Source organism: Strongylocentrotus purpuratus, unplaced genomic scaffold (genome assembly GCF_000002235.5).
Source record: "Strongylocentrotus purpuratus isolate Spur 01 unplaced genomic scaffold, Spur_5.0 spur5_scaffold_2, whole genome shotgun sequence".
Taxonomy (NCBI): Eukaryota; Metazoa; Echinodermata; class Echinoidea; order Camarodonta; family Strongylocentrotidae; genus Strongylocentrotus; species Strongylocentrotus purpuratus.
The window spans coordinates 35,353,584-35,375,792 of record NW_022145605.1 but is presented as its reverse complement, the minus strand read 5'-3'; the positions used below and the strand labels follow the sequence as shown (position 1 = coordinate 35,375,792).

Genomic DNA, 22,209 nt, shown 5'->3' with positions numbered 1-22,209 from the left:
GCCAATGCCAAATAGAAGACAATATAAAAACATTGAAGATTTTGAAAATAGTTAATATTTAATTTTGAATTCTTTCAGTCCTTATGAACCAATAAGTTTAGAATCATTGATATCTTTATGAAGAGATGAATCGGTTCAAGTGAATTTCACACCAACATCTGTATCTAGCTTCCCATCACCCTTACAATAGATATTTAAACATGTAAGTTAGACAATACTAAGAGAGAAAATCCATTGTGGTAGTATAATTATACAGATATTTCATTTCATTTAATTTATTTTTCCACATTCTAGATGAAAGAAAACAAGCTGATACAAAGTAGTGTACATTATAAAATTTAAAGGAATTCATACATAACAAGAAAAACAGGTTAGTTACGAGGGGGGGGGGGGGGGGAATAAGATGTTAAACCAGTATTCAAAGGGGAAAAACAAAAGCAAAGTTGCTGGTCAGGGTTAATCCTCAAATTAATCATAATAATAATAATATACCGCTTTTATATAGTGCTTAATACATCGCTTTTATATAGTGCTTAATACATCTATGATGTCTATAAGCGCTTTACAGATATACTACCACAATGTAAACATAGTAAACATAATAAACATATTAAAACAAAGGGGGGGGGGGGGTTGCGATCATTGAATTTGGAATATTTGGATATAGCATCCTGACATTGACAACATGACATCTTACCCTTTCTTCATTCTCTGTGTTCATTCTCTTAGCATCCTTTACTTCTTCTTCCTCCTCTTCAGAATCAGAAAGATTCTCTGGTGTCGGCTCCAAGTTCTTGCACTTCTGGCGACAGTAGCTAACTCTACAGAAGGTAACAGACAATACGGATAGGTTTGTTTATATCATTGCAACTGGAGATCATTCAAAGGTAGGAAGTCAATATGGCTTTGCTTTAAAGTTGACTTCAAAGTTCTTGCACTTCTGTCAATGGTTACAACTAACAGGATAGGAGTAAACCATTTGTTCTTTTGAAATTAATGTATGTTTTGATAGATGCAAGTAATTCACAAAAGAAATCACATACATTTATATTTTGTTTAAGGTGGGGATAGAAGACATACAGCAAATGTAAGATTAAAAGGAAGAAGGAAGAGAAAGGAAAACTGATGGTAAGTCAAGGATTGAATGGAATTTATATATAAATGAATATTATGTTTTTGTCATTCAAATGTATTTATGTATAAAATTGCATGTTTTTAATTAATGCATTTTTACAAATATTTTTTAAAACAAAGCTGGAATCTAGATAAAGTGAATTTAATTGAACTTAATTGGACTAAATAAGAATATACAATGTTTACTAATTGACTCACTTGGTCACGCTGGCAAGATGGTGCTTCTCAGCTGGGGGCTTGATGATCATGTGACACTAAGAATTCACAAAAGAAGGGGGAGATAATATAAAACCACATAAGAAGGTAGATAATTCACATATTTAGTACATGTACATGTAGGCAATCGGACTAATAAAGAATACAACAAATTCCAAAAGGGTATTGGTTTTATTACAACAGTCGTGACCTCACCCATCAGCATTATCACACAATCTCACTATAACTTGTCCTTTTTGTCATCATCATTATCATCAATTATTTTTTTACTGCCTACATCTTCATTTCTTCGTCCTTGTCATTGTTTAATTACTTTTGTCATGATTTTGAACACAATAAAAACTGATTTAGGTCAGAAGCACCTTTTCAGGAGGACACACATCTCTAAGACCCCCATCATCTACTGCATTCCTGAAGAATGATAATAATAATAGTCTGGATTTATATAGCTCTTAATGCGGAATACCGTCTCTAAAGTGCTTTACAGATACATGTATTATTACCCCGGTCATTGGATTCATTCATGCACAATGTGCACCATCTCCAGTCCCTGGGGAGTATTCCTACCATATGGTCTCAGTGAGGGCATAATCAATTACTAACATTTCTCTCTTAGGTATTGAGTTGCAAATGTAGATTAATGCCTTGCCAAAGGACATTAGTGCCATGTTGGGGATTGAACCCACGACCTTTGAATTTCAAATGCTGACTGCTTACCTTGACTTCATCTGCATTGGATGTGTAGAGATAGACATGGCTCTCTCCTACTTCATAGTCTAGCTCAACAAAGCTCCAGTCAGCCTAGAAACAAAAACAAATCAAACACAATATATTTAAACCTATTGCTCATTTAAATGGATTCTGGCCTACATATATATCTCTAAACATGTTCGCTTGACAAAGTGATTTTTAAAAATACCAAATTTCTTCGGCAACAAGACTGTGGGAGTAGGTTGAAGTAGTAAAATAAAAAGCAATATCTATTGGTAAAAAACTTGGCTTGACAAAGCAGGTAAGATTTGTATGATAATGTTCTTTTTCCTTGTTTGTTTGTAAGTATTTTGTGTTCATGCACTTTGTATCTTAATATGTAAAGGTGCTTAATACATATCATTATCATTATTACTAATAGTCATTTCCCTTCCCTTTATACAACGACTGTAGATGGTTGACTTACTATGGGTCTAAGGATGAGGTCATCATTGTTCTGTATGAGACGAAGACCATTCTGAGAATGGAACATCCCCTCTCCTAGACACACCTCTATACCCCTCTGCTGGGCGAAGGAGGCCCAGTAATTCAATCGTAAAGCTGGAAACTTGGCTTGGAAGTCTACCAGTCTGCGAGACAAAGGTGTAAAGAGTCCTTACTAACAAGTTCAACTTGGCTTACTAATAGTAAAGACATGTCTTCTAGGAGACAGTACTGTTTCTACAAGAACTACTGAATCTCCAAACTATTAGGCATTTTTCTTAACTTACCCATATTCAACACGACACAGATGAGCTATAATGTCGATGAGGAGTCTTTATTAACGAGTTCAACTTGGCATACTAATAGTAAGAAAGTCTTCTAGGAGATAAGTTCTGTTTCTACAAGAACTACTGATCATGGAATTGACTCTCCAAACTATTAGACAGTTCTCTTAACTTACTCATATTCCACACAATACACATGAGCTATAATGCTGGCTTCAATTTCCCTCCCCATTTTCCAATCTAACTTCCTGAATCTTTTAAAATCATATACAAATTTGATGTATGATAAGTTTTAAAAACTGATATACCGTGCGAGTCAAAAAAAAGTTTACACCTAGAAAATTGCTAATTATTAAAAAAATCATCTATGAACAGTAAAGTATTATACATCTTATGAAAAAGTGTTTTATCCCAAATCATTTGGTATCATTTTTGTGTGGTATGTGTTCACGCTTAGATGAACATGAGGCATTGTTTGCGAGAGTGCAAAAATCGACTTGCGCCAAAGTGATGCCTACAGCATGTATTATATTGGGATTAGCGGAGTGAGAGAATGAATTGAATGTATCAAATGAAATGCATTGGATATGCTTTTTGCAGAAGCAAATTCACAGACACACACACACACACACACAAATGTACGTTGATATTCGATATTTGATATGTGTGGCATGATTAATTTTGTTCGGGATGTTATTTGGATCTGCAAAGACCGAAATAATAGTCAAATCCCGATTGTTTTATTCAAACATCACATAAGCAACTTTGGTGCAAATCGATTTTTGCACTCTCGCAGACAATGCTTCGTGTTCATCCAAGCGTGAACACATACCACACAAAAATGATACCAAATGATTTGGGATTAAACACTCTTTCATAAGATGTATAATCATTTACTGTTCATAGATGATTTTTAAAATAATCAGCAATTTTCTAGGTGTTAACTTTTTTTGACTCACACTGTATGTATAATGCAAAATGAAGACAAGTACAATGAGAGACAATAGAATGTAACTCACGATGAAGCAGTAACTGCAAACATCAACAACAACAACGACATCAGCAGTATTATATGTATTGATAAAAATGCTTCTATTCATCACTACAGATAGCACTGGCAATTGGTACATGTGTACATGTATATCTAAACAATAATTAATTTTTGATTAAAACCTTTCATCTGACTTGAGCAGTGTATTGAACAGTGTATATGAGTTTGGCTAAAACTTGGCAAAAAATTATTGGACATATACAAGCTATCAAATATTCACCAAAAAATATTTTGTTGTGTTGTTTTTCTGTTTGTTTGTTTTACCTGACTGCTAAGACAGCATGTGAAGTCTTGTAAGTAAGAATCCAGGGGACCAACTGCTTGAAGTCCTCTCTAAAAGAATTGGTAATGAGGATTAATGCCTTACCAAAGGGTACTAGCCCATCAAATTGGTTACCTGGGACATCCCGTAGGACCACTTGCTCTACCGCTTTGCCTTCGTGCCTAACTCCTTATATTATTAAATACTAAATATTCCATAATTTGAATTCTTACTTGAAGTGTCTACTGAGCGGAACCTTCTTTGTTACTGTGTTGTTGAAGAGTCTCCCTCTCCTGGTTGGTCTTGTAACATTACCAAGGGTGCAGGACTGTTTGATAGATGGAGAAAAGAGTCATGTTAACAAACAATCTTATCAGTTAACCTGGTCGGTCTTGTAACATTACCAAGGGTGCAGGACTGTTTGATAGATGGAGAAAAGCGTCATGTTAACAAACAATCTTATCAGTTAACCTGGTCAGTCTTGTAACATTACCAAGGGTGCAGGACTGTTTGATAGATGGAGAAAACATTCATGTTAACAAACAATCTAATCAGTTAATCTCCTTGTATGAGATCACTCTATCGGTATGACTAGAATAGTATATTCTCACAAAAGGTTTTCAGGAAAATTTAGCTTTTCTTATAAACTAAATTCTCCTCCTGGCACTTCTTAATCAATTTTTACTGTTCCTTCCTTCCATCGATCCATCCACCCACCCATCCATTTATCCAGTCAGCTATTCATGCATGCATTCATTTACTCATTCATGTTTGCATTCAAGTAAACCAAACAATCAGTCTATCCGCCCATCAATCAATCGTACAAAAAGAATTCAATCATCATAGCCTTCACCCTACACAATGTATATTTAACCTCCAGATTCCACCTCCTCAAACAGAAGTTCACATTCTCCCATTCATTAATTCATGCCATCCACAAACCTGAAAGTTCTGAAGCCATCTCATGGTACTACTGTAGAACAGGCAGGCTGGAGGGTCTTCTTCCTCACCATCCTGCTCAAAGAAATAATACAGCATTGATTTATTATCGGTACATAAAAGTGTCCACCACAAAACAGTGTCATGTACAGTCAAACCTGTCTATAGCAACCACCCAAGGGAAACACAAAAAGTGGTCTTTGAAAACTGGATCCTTTAGTACATGTTTTAATGGGAAACCATTTTCAAGGGAAACAAAAAAATGTGGTCTTTGTAGACAGGTGGTCACTAAAGCAGGTTTGACTGTATATTTTAACCCATTGAGTCTTGAATTCTCTCATTCTCAGAGGTTTGATATCAATTTTGTAGGCAATGAGCTATAATCAGAGTTATTATATTTACACTTGCTACATTTTCCCCACAGTTCTATTCTAAAGTTTCCTTCTATTAAGTACAAACAGGGTATACAAATGTACTTTCGTGCAATCACGTATAGAGAGATATGTAGAGGTGTCAAGGTCGAGTGGATATGTCATATGATTCGTTATGTTTTTGCAAAGTCACAAGCAATATTGAATAAAGATGATTTTATTGAAGAAAAAAAGAAGAAAAGAAGATATGTCACAAGACTATGGATCACAAGGTCCGCGGTTCGAGTCCGGCCGCGGCACTAATGTCCTTTGGCAAGACATTGATCTACATTTGCCACACTCAACCCAGGTGAGGTAATTGGGTACCAGGTAGGATTATTCCTTGAAATGCACTGTGCGCTGATAATGGCTGCCAGAGCTAAAGCTAGGGTAATAATTTCCTGAAGCTCTTTGGAAGCGCATAGGGACGTTAACTTTAATATGCGCTATACAAGAACTGAATATTATTATTAACTTAGCAACCAATCCGTATAATTTCAATCTTTAATCGTATTATTGTTTAGACCAACAGGGCCCATGTGGAAAGCAGTTTGGTAACTGACAATGCTACTCTTTAAAAAATAAACTACAAATTCATATAATCCAGTTACCTTAGGCCCTTTGAGTTCCAAGGACATCCTGAGGTTAAGATTCTGCGACCTGAAAGCCCCATACGAGTCATGAACCTGCAATCAGGTAAAAAGACAAAAGAAATAACAGATAGATTTTTGTTAGGACTAATTCACTTTCTGTACAGCCATCAAAACTACTCATTGGGGGAGGGGGCAGATGCTGCATTCATCTTCCATTTTAATTGGTGATGATAATAACCAAAAATATGACTATAACATGCATCTGATACTTACAAGCAGCATCTAACATGCATCTGTATGATTGTCTCACATTCTATAATTACCATGGACAGAAAATCAACAGTAATTGCAGTAGCTGACTCTTTGTCAGTTGCTATTTTGAGAAATTCCATTATAAGACAAAAATACCAGTTTGCAGTTAGCACACACCAAAAAATTAACCCCCAAATATTCACAGATCTCTTAAACAAGGAGAAGCCCACTTTGTGCACTTTAGAATAATCACTGCCAAAGTGATGGAGGTGCTTCATGAATATGTATTGTTTGCCCTCCAGAGAAGTATAACCCCCCCCCCCCCTGTGTATCAGAAAATGTACACTGTACCATCAGTGCTTAAATGAATGATGATTTCATAACTTCATGAGCAGATATCTAGTATTCACCGCCATGGGTTTTACAATTCTGTACAAATTACCTTTTTTTCTGCCCATATGCAGTATCTACAAACTGGCTTATTTTCTACTCAAAGCCAGAAGGGTATCAACACTGTTTAAAGGTATGAGTCTTCACCATCTGGCTCTCTGCAGATAGATATCTAAACTTCTTCAATATATAAGGACCCTGTAACTACCTTGCCCCTCCTTTGGTAAGCAAAGTACACCAACTGCATTAGACAGGTAAATTGAACCATTTCACCATTCTATGCCAACTGAGTTTCCTCTTAACCATAGTTGGAATTTGATACTTTATCCTACCAGTGAACCTTCGCAGCAAAAATTAGGAATCTCACAAGTCAAAATTAGGAATACAGACTATTTTGTAATCTTTTCACACATAATATTACAAAAAGAGAGGAATGTAGGGTTCAAAACAATAGCTTGAAGACCAAAATATAGGAATCATTCCTCCAAAATAGGAGTAGTGAGCAACTTTGCTTTTTATCCAAGCTTCAAAAGTGGAACACTGGATATTTTCTGCTGGATCATTGCTGAGGGGTGTCATCACCACTAACCTGAGTGATGGAATGAGCTGGGACCTTGTCTGGCGCACATGGCATGATGCTGTGATGATCGTTACAGTCTCCATTAGTTAACCATTCAATGCCGATGCTGCAAAATATTGATAGGAATGAGATTCTCAATGTTTCAATCATTCATTCATTGCTAATATGCAAACATTCATTCTGCCTTCAAATGTGTCAAGGTACACATATAAACCTGGAAATTGAAGAAAAGTTCTAACATTTGTCTTGTTACTACAGTAACTGTCACTTTCCTGCATCAAGTAACAAAACTAAAGTGATGTAAATAAAAATAAAAAAACATGGTACATTTTACTTTATCTGAGTCACACATGTTGTCAGTGACACCAAGCTCTACACTTGTGGGACAAAAGAGGCAAGGATTGGAAAAGAAGACCTGTACTTCATTGTTATACTTATACAGTTAATCTTTTACTTTAGTGACATCTATCTGACTATCTAATTTCTGCCTTGAATTGATGGAACAATCATTCATGTGTTGAATTATTATTATATCTTTATTGCAACCAAAACATGAGGTTGGAATAAAAATAAATATAAAAATACAATTTGATAGATGAAATTGGTAGAAACAAATAATGTACACAAAGTCAAATAAACTGCAGTCTGATACATAAATATATGAATAACCATGTGCGACAATCAAATGACTACACTTTATAACATAAATTAAAGTAAGCTAACGAGTATATACCTGTAATATAAAGTATAATTTATAATGATTGTAAATAGTATTGAATCAAACTCACTCCCATCTGAACTTGGGCAAGTGGATGAGTCTGACATCATCATACTTGGATGCAGTCCTTACAAAGATGTCCAGGTTACCCTTGATTAAGAAATGGGCTGAAGAAAAAAGAAACAAAAAATGAAACAATAATAATAATAATGATAATTATATCAATTCATTTAGCGCAGCTGCTATAAAAAAACACTCTACTGCTCTGTCATGAAAACAGGATTCCTTAACAGTAAGTAATACATACGGACACACAATATAAAAAGCCATCCAAAAGTTCCTGAAAACAAGTGCATCTTCAACAAAACTTTGCAGACAGCAACAGATGAGGCTTTTCTCATATCTAGTGCTAGGTCATTCCAAAGATGGGGAGTGATGCAACTGAAAGCACAATCTCCAAGAGTTACTTTATTTTTGTGTGAAGTAGCTTTAGAAGCAGCTTGTCCAAACTCTTCACTATTAACATACTAAACAAGACATAACAATTGTAGAATTGTAGAAATATCCAAAGTAAGACTCAGCATAATTTCTAAAACTTAAAAAAAAAATTCTTTTATATCAGTGCAAAACAATGACATTCCTGTATAATTTTGAAGATAAAATAAAATGAAATAGAAATACATGTTGTGTATTGTGTGGAAGAGGATCTCAATCATTTATATCAGATAATTCTCTACATCACATTGATTTGCAATTCAATTTTTTTTTTCCTTACTACATCTGCTCTACATGTATTTTGAGGGTAACAAGGACAAAACTACATAAATGAGGTATAAATTTCCTCAAAATATTCAAATCCATACCATTGGTCCAATCCAGATAGATATCGCTCCACTCCCAGTCGAGTTGCTCGGTGGTGTTGTAGGGATCTTTGGTTGTAAGCCACATCATGTTGCATTGCTCCAGCGAGATGGTAAGCCGACCATGGAAGAGGAGGCGGACCTTGTCCCAGAAGGGGAGGGGCTTGCTGGGGTCAACGGAGGGTCGGTTGAGTAGGTTCATGGCTAGGTTGACCTGACCCCAGGCTGGCTCCATGCTGGGACCATATGCCATGCTCATCTCAGTCGCATCTACATGCGTGATGGATGGTAGAGTGGAATTGTACAGGGAGAATATAATTTTTACTGGCTAATAATACATGCTTGCATCAGATGTTCTTTGGAGACAACAATTGCATTCATTTGTAAATGTTCATCATCATCATTTTCATCATCACGATCAATATCACAATCATTATCATTATCATAATCATCATAATCCTCGTCTCTAACATCATCATCACTATCGCAAACACCATCATCCTTGTCCTTCTCCTCATCATCATTGTTGTTTTCATCATCATCACTATTATCATCATCATAACATCATCATCATCATCATCATCACCATCACCATCCTCCTCCTTACCATCATCACCATCATCATCATCATCACCATCCTCCTATCAACAACAACAACAACAACAACAACAACAACAACAACAACAACAACAACAACATCATCATCATCATCATCATCATCATCATCATCATCATCGTCGCCGTCATCATCATCACCATCCTCCTTATCATCATCGTCATCATAGCCAACATCATCATCATCATCATCATCATCATCATCAACATCATCCTCTTTATCATCATCGTCATCATAGCCATCATCATCATCATCATCATCAACACCATACTCCTTATCATCATCGTCATCATAGCCACCATCATCATCATTTACACCATACTCCTTATTATCATCGTCATCATAGCCAACATTATCATCATCATCGTCATCATCAACACCATACTCCTATATACTCCTTATCATACTCCTTATCATCATTGTCATCATAGCCATCATCATCATCATCATCATCATCATCATCAACACCATACTCCTTATCATCATCGTCATCATAGCCAACATCATCATCATCATCATCATCATCATCATCATCATCATTATCATCATCATCATTATCATCATCATCATTATCATCATTGTCATCATAGCCAACATCATCATCATCACAACCACCATGAGCATCATCTTCATTATCAAGTTTGAAGTCAAATCAATCTTATGCCGTATTGAACAGCATATACTCACCTGTAGTCATATCATGGAAGAACTTGAGTGGTGGCATACTGCGAGTGACCTTCACATCCTGCCAGGGTTCACTTATCTTAACCAGACCTTCGCGCTTAGCTGAAAGAAACATTTGAAAGAGAATGGATATTAAACAAATTAATTAAGAAATGTGCATGGCAGAAGTGATTACAAGAATGCTGCAACTGCATCGTCTCAGGCATCCTAGAGAAACCTGCTTGTGCATGTAGTGTGCTTTTGCAATTCACTAGAGGCTTTTAAAGCATTTTGGTTATAAAGGAAGTTATCATAAAGTACAGGGATACATATTTCTTTAGAACGTTCAAGTAGAGAAATCATGAAACAATCAAGTTCTCCTTATAATGCTAGAGCCAGGGCAATAATTTCACAGCTTTGTGGAAACGCATTGAGATATTACATACCAATGTCACATGCACTATACAAGAAATAAAATACTATTTATATATTCAAAAGAATAAAATATTGAAGCCTGTCAACAATCTGCAACAAGTTCAGTGGATAATCTCTCAGTTGGAGTGAGAACTGTTGAACCTGCCCGATCCAATCCTCAACTTGGTGGCCCACTGTGTTCAGCTCTAACCAGCTTGCCCCACCAGTGCCAGTCACCAATCTGCCACATGTTCAAGGGATTACCTCTCAGTTTCAGAGAGAACTGTTCGACCAGCCCCGCTTCACCCCTATGCCACCCCTCACCATCTACTTGTCCCTGTGCTTACCTCTTGGTGGCCCAGTCTGTTCAGCTCCAACCAGCTTGCCCCACCAGTGCCAGTCACCAATCTGCCACATGTTCAAGGGATAATCTCTGAGCTTCAGAGAGAACTGCTTGACATGGCCTCTAACCATTCGACACCACAATGTACTGAACTCTGTATCCTCTGAGGGTGGTGGACTGAGGAGAAAGAACAGTGAATGTAAGTTTATCAAAAGAATTATCAAAAGAGCCATAATGAAGCAAAGTTATCACAAAGAAATTACTTTAGCAAACAACAAAGTATACTGCACATACAGAATTATTATTTGAAATAAATGTACACATGTAACGTGAAACAGTATGAACATTCTTGAACATACATAAATTACAGATTCTGAAAAATCTGGAAAAGTATATCTACTCTGCTCTGAAATGGTTCAAAAGCAATCAATAGCTAAAATCAATCATTAATTTCAAGAATCGATAGCTATAAAAACACTCTTCCAATCTTTCTCTACTCATGCAATACACACTTGTTTTTAATCTAGGACCTCCCTGGCCCGAAGACAACCAGCTTTCGTTTTACATACCGTGCATTTTAAGTATAAATCTAAATATCTCTTGAAGAATTTACACTCCCCTAAATAAGCACGGCAGAAAACATTTCATTCCTTCTTCTCTTGACATATCCATTTTAAGGCATTGTTTAACAAAGTTAATTAAATCTGAGATGCACGGCCCTACGCGTGTTATCAGTGTCTGTGATATGGTATAATATTGAAGCCCTGTGAGTGACTGGTTTTACCATACTCGTTTACCCCAATAGACTGTAGTGTTATGAAAACCGTAATTTCGATTTCCAATCATAATATCTTGATAATCAGACAGGTGATCGGCTTGTAAAAGTCATGGGGTTCCTGACTGACCTAAAGGTTTATAATTATTATTGCAGCATGAGCTAAATCCAGGATTTTGTTTCAGAATCTGAGACAAAGTTACCCAATCCCTTTAATCCCATCATCAGTCCCTATCCCATGCTTACCTTGCCCCATCTATCTCTTTCATGTGTCGTAGGATGCTCTCTCTGCCGTTCATAGACTCGTCTGCGAGGGCGCTAATCTCTACTCCTGTCAAGGTCAAGGTCATCAGAACCTTCCTTCGTGGAGTGGACGCGTACAGCCTCTGAGATCGCTTCAAGAAGATCTCAATGTTCTTCTTCTCCAGGGAGATGTACAGCTCCTCAATCTTCTTGGCTGTAAAGGAAAGAACATACATGAGATTAAGAGCAGTCTATATTACTACATGAGTACAACCTTAAATTACACTTTTGATCCATAAAATTGAGTACCATTGTAGAAAGTTTTTAAGTGCCATTTTCAATCCAGATATGACACGCAAAGAAGTAGATAAATTAGTTTAGAGTGGTACAATCCTAACTACATGTAATGGAATTTAAGTGAAGATATTGGCCAAAATATCCTATCTCCTCCTTCACAAATCAAAATCTTAAACATATAGATCTCCAGTCTCAAATCAATTACAGGAATTCATCAAAACTTCGAGGCCACAATAATTTTTACAATGTGGAATCTCTAACATTTGACAAGATTTCATAATTCAATGTTCAATTTGACATTTACTGCAGTGAACACTGATGAAACAACATGGGTCATGAGTTATGATGTGCAGACGGCCATGATTCGCGGACACCGGACTTGGTGAAAATACCATTAATAAATGTAAAGGTCTGCACACAGCAAACGCTGGGCCTATCAAGAAATACCCCCTAGTCTCTCGGAGAGCCTTTGAGGGAAAAGAAAGATACTGACTTTACTATATGGACATGCAAAGCATTACATAAGGCCTGTTGGTCATCAAACTGAAGGCTAATTCTGGTGATTGACAACACCTGTTTTGGGGCAAAAACCTGAATTGCCTCGATTTCCCCATGAGAGCCCACTCCTATGTGTCTTTAAGCCCGTCTGTACTAGTTTGGCCAGGAGGGATTAGACCACCCAGCATGGTCACTGACAGGTGGCTATCTCATCAACTCAGCTCTCAACAATCAACATAGGAAAAAGAGGATCATGGGAGACCAATGGGCACCGCTTAGGCATTGTTCTCTATATAGAGGGAGCAAGTACCTACAAGTAGAGCAGTGGGGCTTTAAAGGGAAAGTCCACCCCCAAAATAAGTTTGTTTCGATAGAGGCAGAATAATAAGAAAATCAGGTGAGTGAAAGTTTGAGCAAATTCTGAATGAAAATAAGAAAGTTATGAATTATTGAAGTTGTGATCAATCAAATACAAATTGGCAACTCTGTGACTTATTATACGAGCTCTCCTTCATTTGCTTTGTGCATAATATTCCATAAAATCATGTTTTCTTCGTTGTTGATGACGGAATATATATTTGTTCCTTGCAGGGGGAGTATAGAAACACATTTGCAATTATTATATTTAGGGTGCATGTATGGTTGAAATTTTTCTTGAGGGAAAATGAAAATTTTAGATTTTTTTAGTACTGAGCAAATGGAAGTTGAGCTCGCATGATACGTCATAGAGTTGCCAATTTGTGTTTGATTGATCACAACTTCAAAAATCCTAACTTCCTTATTTTTAATCGGAATTTGCTCAAACTTTCACTGACTTGTTTCTCTTATTTTTCTACTCCTATTAAAACTAACTTAATTTCAGGGTGGACTTCCCCTTTAATACAAACCTGGTAGAAACTGGCCATGATTCCTTTTGAGTCCTTCCACCTTGTTGTCCAGGAGTTCTCTCCTATGTTCACTCTCGGCTCGCTCATCTTTTATCAGCTACAAAGAAGACAGGACAGAAAGTAGGCAATTTTGAGGCATTTGAAAGGATTTCAGATTTAACATTAGCAAATTTGAAGAAAATGAGGGAGGGTAACAAATCATAGCAATACCTCTGAACATATAAGAAAAGGAGATGCTATAAATTCTCTAAAACATTTAGGTACTGATACAGTGAACATTTATTGGAAGGATATTTGTTTGAAGATCATTAAGGTATAATGCTACTTTATACACCGTAACTGAGTATTTACATAGATGAATGGCACAAAAACTACACTACACACTGCCAAAATTAGGATTGGAGCAAGAGCCTCAAACTCATTCCTAATTTTAACCTTTCCCCTTTTTGAAATCACAGATCTAAGGAATATAACATTAGAGATTGAACAGCGATGGCACAAACATGTGCAAGTAGTAATCATGACTAATGCAAAACTCTCAAATTATTGATAGTCCCCTTTCTAGATAACATTTATGGAAGGAATATAATACAGCACTCACCTCATAGTTATCTCCAATCTTCACCTCGAACGGATCATCATTCATCTGGATCTTGATTACCTGCATAATAATAATAATAATAATAATAATAAATTATATAGCGCATTTTCCATATTCATGTTCAAATGCGCTTGACAGTTATACTATTAACAGGTGTTGAGAGGTGCTGGTTGTGAAGAAATCTGGGTAGGTTATTCCACACTTTAGGAGCAGCAGTTATGAATACTGTCACCAAGTGTAAGAAGCGTCTTGGGAGACGGGTGGTTCAGCATGATGCCCAGAGAGGAGTGAAGGGAGTAGCGGGATGGTTGCCCGATTAGAAATTAGAAATTAAAATCATATAATAACCATCAAGAGTTTCCATCAAAAACCATTAAAATAAGAATTGAACATAATGGGACCTGCCCTTAATGATCTTGTGTCCTTTTTTTGTTAGTACAGTACAGTGGAATCGTAAAGCTACACGTATGGAAGTCAACATAAATAGTCATGTACATGTAATGTCTATTTTCAAAATTAAAATGTGAATATAAAATTGGGAAGTGACATGACTGAAATAAGGCAAGACATGCACAAGGAAACAAATAAAATACAACCCTTGAGTTGATAAACAAATAACAAAAATAATGTGTTTCTCATCCTAACTTTACAAAAAAAGGAGGAGGCATGGCAATTGTTTTAATTTTTTTCTTCCAAGATGGCTGCCATGCTAATTATGCAATGTAGCTGGCCTAGCCTATTTATTTACAGATATTGTGCTTTGTGAGTAAACTGATGCAATCTATGACAAAACAAATGATTTTTATCACCTTAAAAGAAATAAACAAAACGAATATCACAGGCTTTTTTTTCCTTCTGAATAGTAAATAGTAAAAAAAAAAGGAGGCGGGCGGAGACGAGAAACACTTCATTTTTTTAATTTGGCCTAACACTCTTCATAAAACATATTTGCCTAACCAAAATGTTCAGATGGCTGAATATGTTCTTACCTGTGCCCTAATAAGGATGTCAGCATAGAGCTTCTCCTCACCAACACGCTTCTTAGGATGTAATAACTTCAACCACTTCCGGATGTTGATGATCTGTACAAAAAAAAATGGAATTGAAATGAAATATCATTTTTTTGTTTCTCCAAATCACAGATGTCATGACACATTTACTAAGCAACACTGTGCTGTTCATCGGTTTTAATTACTAAGTACATAAATAGGGCACAACTGTCAACGTAACATCAAATATGATTTGATTTGAAATGAAATGAATTAGCATTTAATTTTGGTTCAGTCGTACAAACTCTGAGGTCAGCCTTTATTTTACTGCTTTGATGTTTTTTGTTGTGTGGGTGAAGGGTATAGGTAATGATAACTTATAAATATAGTAGTCTATGTCTATTTTCAAAATATATGATAAATCATAGACCTGTTAGGTAAATCTCATCAAATACTGAATTGTTGGTGTAACAGATTATTTCCCAGTAAGTGTCTCATACATGCCTACCTCAGTGTAGTTGTCTGCAAAGTCATACTGATCGGGAAACTCAATCTCAAGAGATCTCATGAAGATACCCCTATGAATGAGAGAGGGAGAAAAAGAAAGAGAAAGAGAGAGAGAAAGAGAAAGAACGAGAGAAAGAAAGAGAGAAAGAAACATTAAATCAGATTGCATAAAGAAAAGTTTACTAGTTTACAATTTATTCACATGAAGATGTCTTGAGATGAGCTATACACACAGTGATATTTTTCTCCTGCATACATTCAAACTGATCTGTGGAAGCTGAACCATACATGTATATTTTCTTTTGATGTATAATACTTCTATACTTATGTTTGTGTATTAAAATGTATCATAAATAATTGAGAAGCAAGGTGATAAATAAATGACGAACTACAAATGTGATGAATATCTGTGCTATAGTAATATTAAAGAAAAAAGAACAAGAACATTTAATACATCAACTCTAAAATGGTGATGACCATTCAAAAAAATTATCAAATTTCGTCTTGATATGATTGACAGCTAAGCAAACAACATACTACAGGGTATGTTAGGTACAATGTATGTCCTGTTAATATCAAAGAGAGAGGTAAATGTTACAACAAAGGAATGTACAGTTGGTGATGAACAAAGTGCTCATTGTATATTTATGGTGTAGTTTTCACCATAGCAGTATTTATGAAATTGACTAGCAAGGTTATTAGGCAGTGTCACACAGAAAAATCCCTTAAAAAATCTTCTTGCTTCGTTACAGGATTTTTAATGGGATAATTGATGACAGACAGAAATTAAGAGGATAACTAAAATCTGGATAACTAAAATCCAGATTTTTGGCCTCTGTGTGATACCGCCTGGTATTTCCTATCATCAACCAGGTTGATTTCATCCTGTAATGTACCACATGAAAATGTGATAGGTGCATATTTATGGTGTAGTTTTCACTATTGAGGTATTTATGAAATCAACTAGCAAGGCTGGTATTTCCTGTCATCAACCTGCCTGGTTAATTTCATCCTGTAATGTACTTCATGGGAATGTGATCAGTGGGCACCATGGCCTACATTTGCAATGAAATATGCTCCGAAGAAAAAATTGCCACCCATCTCTCCCAAAAGAAGAGAATATTCATGCATTGGTCTTCAAAACTAATTTCAAGAACAGACTTAAAAAGTAACTAGACTCATGGCCAAATAAAGAAAGTGTAGTCATGAAGAATGATAAAGCAGAAGAAGGAAAAGGGGGTCCAATACACGTATGTAAATAACTGTGAAGGAACATACAAAATAGAAAACATGCACAGAGATTAAGCAAAAGAAACATGAACAAAAAGTTATATGAGTTAATGCCCTTCTGGCTCTGCACAGATGATACCCAAAAATCCAATAAAATGGATGCATAACAAACTATAAAAAATGCTGATACAAAATATAAAGATAACATATACTTTGAGTATTAAGGAAGTAGGAGATGTGCTTTAAAAATTGTAGAAAATATCTGAGAAAAAAAGAAGAATTGTTTTGGACTATTTTTTAAATATTTTTTTTAATTACCATGCTCTGTTGGTTGTTGATTGTAGATGGCTGAAGCTCATTCTGTCTTCAAGTAGCTGTGGGTGGTCTACAAGCTTCTCTATACAGGCAGCCTGACGAAGAAAATAGTTGGATGAATTTACTTCAATAATGTTCCAACGTCATTCACTCTCACAAAATTGAATGTACAGTCAAAAGAAACCTCATCCCAAGAAATAACAAAAAGCAACAGTAAACAAAGGGCAAGAGGCAATATTGTAGGGGTAAGAATACCCCATACCCCAACAATGTAAAACATTGATCCATATGCTTATTTTCTACTTAGTGTTTTATCATACAGCAATATAAAGCACATCATTTTTTTCAAATTCTATCTTAAAGCTATTTATAGCCTCATGTTTGAACCTTTTAAATATTAAAAGACAGAAAAATAAGAGATAATACCAAGGGTAACCATGTCTATCTATTTGGTCTTGTTTAAAGGTAAAGACCAGTTATGGTCATGCGATTGCATGGTGAAAGAAACGTTGTGAAATCGATCAGAAAAGGTTGATCATCTAGCATACATGTAGACGTACTACAAGGTTCTGGAATCATCAAAATGATAAGAAATTTGGCCAAGTCTTCATAAAGTTAGAAGCACTGTACACAGAAAGATGTATATGGGACTACACACACGTGCATTTCATATCTCTCAACAGGCAAGAGATATACTAATTTACCAAATATATCAATTAGTAGGTGGTTTCCCGTCAAAATTTGTATCATCATGTAATATTCAAAACATATTCTTTCACATAATTGGTCATAAGAGCTTCCATTTCAATTTTTTAAATTGGGGCGTTTCCATTACTGGTCTTTACCTTTAACAAGGGTTGCTTATGTTTCATCAGTGAATTCATCACTGTTTTGCAAGAAAACCTTCAGTTATTAGACCAAGAAACATGAATTGAGAAAGAACAAATTTACCTTGACAACAAAGAGATGATAGTCATCAAAACCAAGAATGACCTCTGTGGATGTGACCTTCAGAACCTTGGAGCCCTCTTTCACTAGATACAGCTCCTTGGCTTGCACAAAATTTCTAAAAAATGAAACAAACAATGAAAAAAAGAAAAGAATTATATTTAATTACTTGTTACATGATATATGAACAGAGATCATATAAATGCACAGACGGTTCCATGACATTTGCTCCGACGACAATTGCTCCGCTGTAAATTTCATACACTAATCGAATGGCTAACTTCAACCCTGGATTCAACACTATACCCTACCCTAAACCTAACCCTAAACCTAACATAAAACCCTATTGAAACCCTAACCCTAACCCTACATCTTAGACGAAATAAAGCCCGGAGCAATTGTCGCAGGAGCAAATGTCGTGTCACCGCACAGACATATGGCTGTGTGACCAAAGTTCTAAAACCTAAGTTCGCTATCTCAAAATATTGGTAAAATTTCGAAAACCAGATATCACCAATGGAAAGAGGAACATCAATTTATGGAAATCTTCATTTTGAGAGCAGATATCCTCAAAATTTTAAGTAATAAGTGGTACCGACTGATTGTGTATCTTGCCTTGCAAGTTATGAAATTACCTTATTCTTGATGGATCATATTTTTTATAAATCAGCGTGAAGTTAGGTCTTTTTTAGATGCAGCGCATGCATGATCGGACATCAAGTTTTTAGATATCGATATCTCCTAAATCCTTTAACGATAAATGTTATAGTTGAACCAATTTGTAGTAAAATACTTTGCGGTCCATTTGGTATTCATTAAAATAAATAAATTTATGTAGAATATAAGAAATCATGGATCGAATATCACATTTTCTAATATGTTTTAAAATCTCTGTGAACTTTGGTCACCCCTTCATACATGTTACGTGACTGCCCCCTCCCATACTTACTTGTGCTTGGAGGAAAGCTTGTAGTGAAACTCAACCAGTCTGACTTTCATCACAGCGTTGATACCTGGGGATGAGGGAGATGGGGAGGTCGTTGATGTCGTGGACTCTGAGCTACATGCTCCGCTGTCTCCCGCACCTTGCAAGGTCCCTGCAGTCAAAAATACACCAACACAAAGTTCATGATATAGATTTTTGATCAATTGACTGGGGAAGTTATGGACTTCAACTTCATTGCCATTGACAAATGATCTTTCCCGGCTTAGGATGACTTATGAATGAAGTACTGGACTGAACAGTTAACTTTGGCATGCTTACATGTGCAGTGTACATGTATTAATCATCTAAACATGTGGAAGTCTAAAGTTTTGAACTAAAGCGAGTAAATTGTAATGACAGAAATAAACAGTATACAAGTTGTAAGATGCTCATATCCTGGGAAATCATGAAATAGCAGAATAATGTGGTTACACATGTTACAAAGCAATAGTGAAGAAGAATGCGTAGATGTTTTCAAAGGACAGTTTTACAACAAAAGGGAAACAGTGCCTGTACATCAAGTTAAATGAATGAATGAATCTACAATAATAATAACAACAATTCATTTATAAAGCACTTTTCATACAATACAAAGTGCATTGAAATCCAATGACTACCTAATCAATTTATTTTCACTTTGATGGAAACAATTGCCCAGATTAAACAAATATACTTAAGTTTGTATTTGGTGTACATGCAGTTTCTTGTTTCGTTACCTTTGAGTTCATTTGCAAACGCTTGCAACTCTTTGACGTGATGGTAGACGGTCATGTGACTTGATGTATCCCATGATGCCTTGATCCCTTCAGGAAGCTGCACCGTCATGTTCTGCATAATGAAGGAGAAGACATGCAAAGGGGATTTATTCAAACAGACATGATTATCCATCAATCTATTCTCTACTACCAGCCACAAATCTCCATGAATAAGATCGGTTGTACACATTGTACAACGCATGCCCCAGCAATAATTGCTCTGCAGTCAATTTTCTTACATTTACCGAACTCCCAACTTCACCCCTGGACTAAACACTATACCTATTCAAATTAAACCTATATCTACATATTTGAGGAAATGAAAATATGTTGATGTAAATATGTCTGACAGAGAAAACTTATATAAGTATACGGGAGTATATCAAATATAGTGATGGGTGTTTATAGATTATAAGAATCTGAAAATAAAATTGAATATTAATTGAGTACTGGGAAAAGATTAAACAATGTACTATGATAGAAATGCTTTCTTTGTATTGAACTTAAATGAATTGAGGGTTTGACATGATTCGATTGAGTTTGGGGTGTATACCAGTTATTTATTTATTTATTTATTTCTAATCTTTTGACAGGGTAGCCCATTCACCAACAAGTAGTGGTCTTCCATGGGGCCCTGAATAAACATGAACATATTTACATAGTTTATAACATTTATACAGAACAGTTACAAAAATAATACTCGTTTGCAAAATAAACATATATCATTAACCTAGTAAACAGTAATGTCAATAGGAAAATATTAATTAAGTCGCAATTATGTGAATAAGTCATGTAAATATTACAGAACATGCACGTAGTGGATGTCCCGCTGAGCCCTTCACAAATTACAACTACAGAGGAAACCATAATCTTTGACACATAAGTAAGACAGAGCTACATGTATATGAAGTGCATCGACTGTGCAAAAATGCACTTTATCCACTATGATTTCCACATTTCCAAAGATTGGAAAACATTGTGTTAAAGAGATGTCAAGTTACATGACCTTTTCAGCTGCTGCATACTGTGTTGAGACTTCCTTGACTTGCAACAAACCCTCAGGTAACTTGGCATACTTTTGACAGTTGAGAACCTGATTGGACAACAGAAAAAAATTATAAATTTTTAAAAAGAATTCAGGACAAATTAAAAATCAACTTTTCTGACGCTTCACACACTTATCTAAGTAAACATGATGTATGAACAACAATACTTGAAAAACAAATTTAATTGAACAAAACAAAATTACTGAGCATATCATTTACAATTAAGGCAATTTGGCTCATTGGTATTAAGGCGATTGTTACATGTAGGTCCCCAGAAGGTCCTTGCTTCATAACCAAGTCTAAAGTGCTAGAACCCTTTGGAAAGTTATCAATCATCAGTTACGTAGTCCCTTGCATATGACATAGAGCTGTAGGTCCCCTGGATTCTCAACTACAAGCATATACTTGATTACTCTATAGCAGTCAGGTAAAAGTATATTTGTAAAGCACTTAGAGACATTTGTATTAAGCACTATATAAAAATTAAATATTATTATTATTATTATCAACCCATGCAGTTCTGTAGATGATAGAGTGCATTTATTTGCCGAGGTGTTGTGGTCAAGTGGATACGTCACCGGACTGTGAATCTCAAGGTCTGCGGTTTGAGTCCTGCAGCAGAACTGTATTCCTTTGACAAGACATTAATCTAAATTTGCCACACGCGACCCAGGTGATGTGAATGGATACCTGGCAGGAATTAATTCCTTGAAATGCTAGAGCGCCGTTATGGCAGCCATGCTAAAGCCGGGTAATAATTGCGGAGCGCCAGGAGTGTCGAGTGTGACAGATATGAGCGCTATACAAGAACCCAGGATTATCATTATTATAGTAGCACCGCAGCAAAGAGATACGTAACTCACTTTTGTCTCCTTCTTGATGATGAGGAACTTGAGACCATCTACCGCTGACATTGATTCTGTAGTACCTGAAGTCATCTCAATCACGTCCATGTGTACCAATAGACTCTCTGTACAGAATTGAAACATGCCATAAAACACTTTAAAATATTTATTAAAAAAAGAATTATAGAACATAATGGAAACATCAAAGGCTCTACAGATAAAGACTTGATAAAAATTAATGTACAGGTAAAGCCTATGAACATGTAGAAGAAATGTGTGGAACGAGAGTCTTAGAAAGTTACTAGTAACATGTTGCCCATCTCCATGTGTCATGGTATTACATGTACCATATATATATCTTTAAGTAAG

At 35.8% G+C, this 22,209-nt stretch overlaps 1 protein-coding gene across 2 annotated transcripts in view; it reads right to left on the bottom strand.

Annotated features, from left to right (window-relative positions):
• The window catches only part of LOC757261 (protein KIAA0100), a 60,537-nt gene that overhangs the window by 21,224 nt on the left and 17,104 nt on the right, over window positions 1-22,209 (bottom strand). For both annotated transcript variants that reach the window (XM_030992296.1, XM_030992297.1), the window contains 23 exons: window positions 21,859-21,965; window positions 20,956-21,042; window positions 19,911-20,022; window positions 19,159-19,306; window positions 18,213-18,327; window positions 17,265-17,356; window positions 15,718-15,787; window positions 15,210-15,302; window positions 14,221-14,280; window positions 13,620-13,716; window positions 11,941-12,151; window positions 10,924-11,096; window positions 10,187-10,285; window positions 8,887-9,153; window positions 8,094-8,190; window positions 7,315-7,411; window positions 6,102-6,176; window positions 5,084-5,155; window positions 4,375-4,469; window positions 2,528-2,690; window positions 2,068-2,151; window positions 1,333-1,388; window positions 698-821 (listed from right to left, as the gene is read on the bottom strand). In XM_030992296.1, coding sequence (XP_030848156.1) covers window positions 698-821; window positions 1,333-1,388; window positions 2,068-2,151; window positions 2,528-2,690; window positions 4,375-4,469; window positions 5,084-5,155; window positions 6,102-6,176; window positions 7,315-7,411; window positions 8,094-8,190; window positions 8,887-9,153; window positions 10,187-10,285; window positions 10,924-11,096; window positions 11,941-12,151; window positions 13,620-13,716; window positions 14,221-14,280; window positions 15,210-15,302; window positions 15,718-15,787; window positions 17,265-17,356; window positions 18,213-18,327; window positions 19,159-19,306; window positions 19,911-20,022; window positions 20,956-21,042; window positions 21,859-21,965 — 2,594 coding nt within the window. The remainder of the gene's footprint in view (window positions 1-697; window positions 822-1,332; window positions 1,389-2,067; window positions 2,152-2,527; window positions 2,691-4,374; window positions 4,470-5,083; window positions 5,156-6,101; window positions 6,177-7,314; window positions 7,412-8,093; window positions 8,191-8,886; window positions 9,154-10,186; window positions 10,286-10,923; window positions 11,097-11,940; window positions 12,152-13,619; window positions 13,717-14,220; window positions 14,281-15,209; window positions 15,303-15,717; window positions 15,788-17,264; window positions 17,357-18,212; window positions 18,328-19,158; window positions 19,307-19,910; window positions 20,023-20,955; window positions 21,043-21,858; window positions 21,966-22,209) is intronic.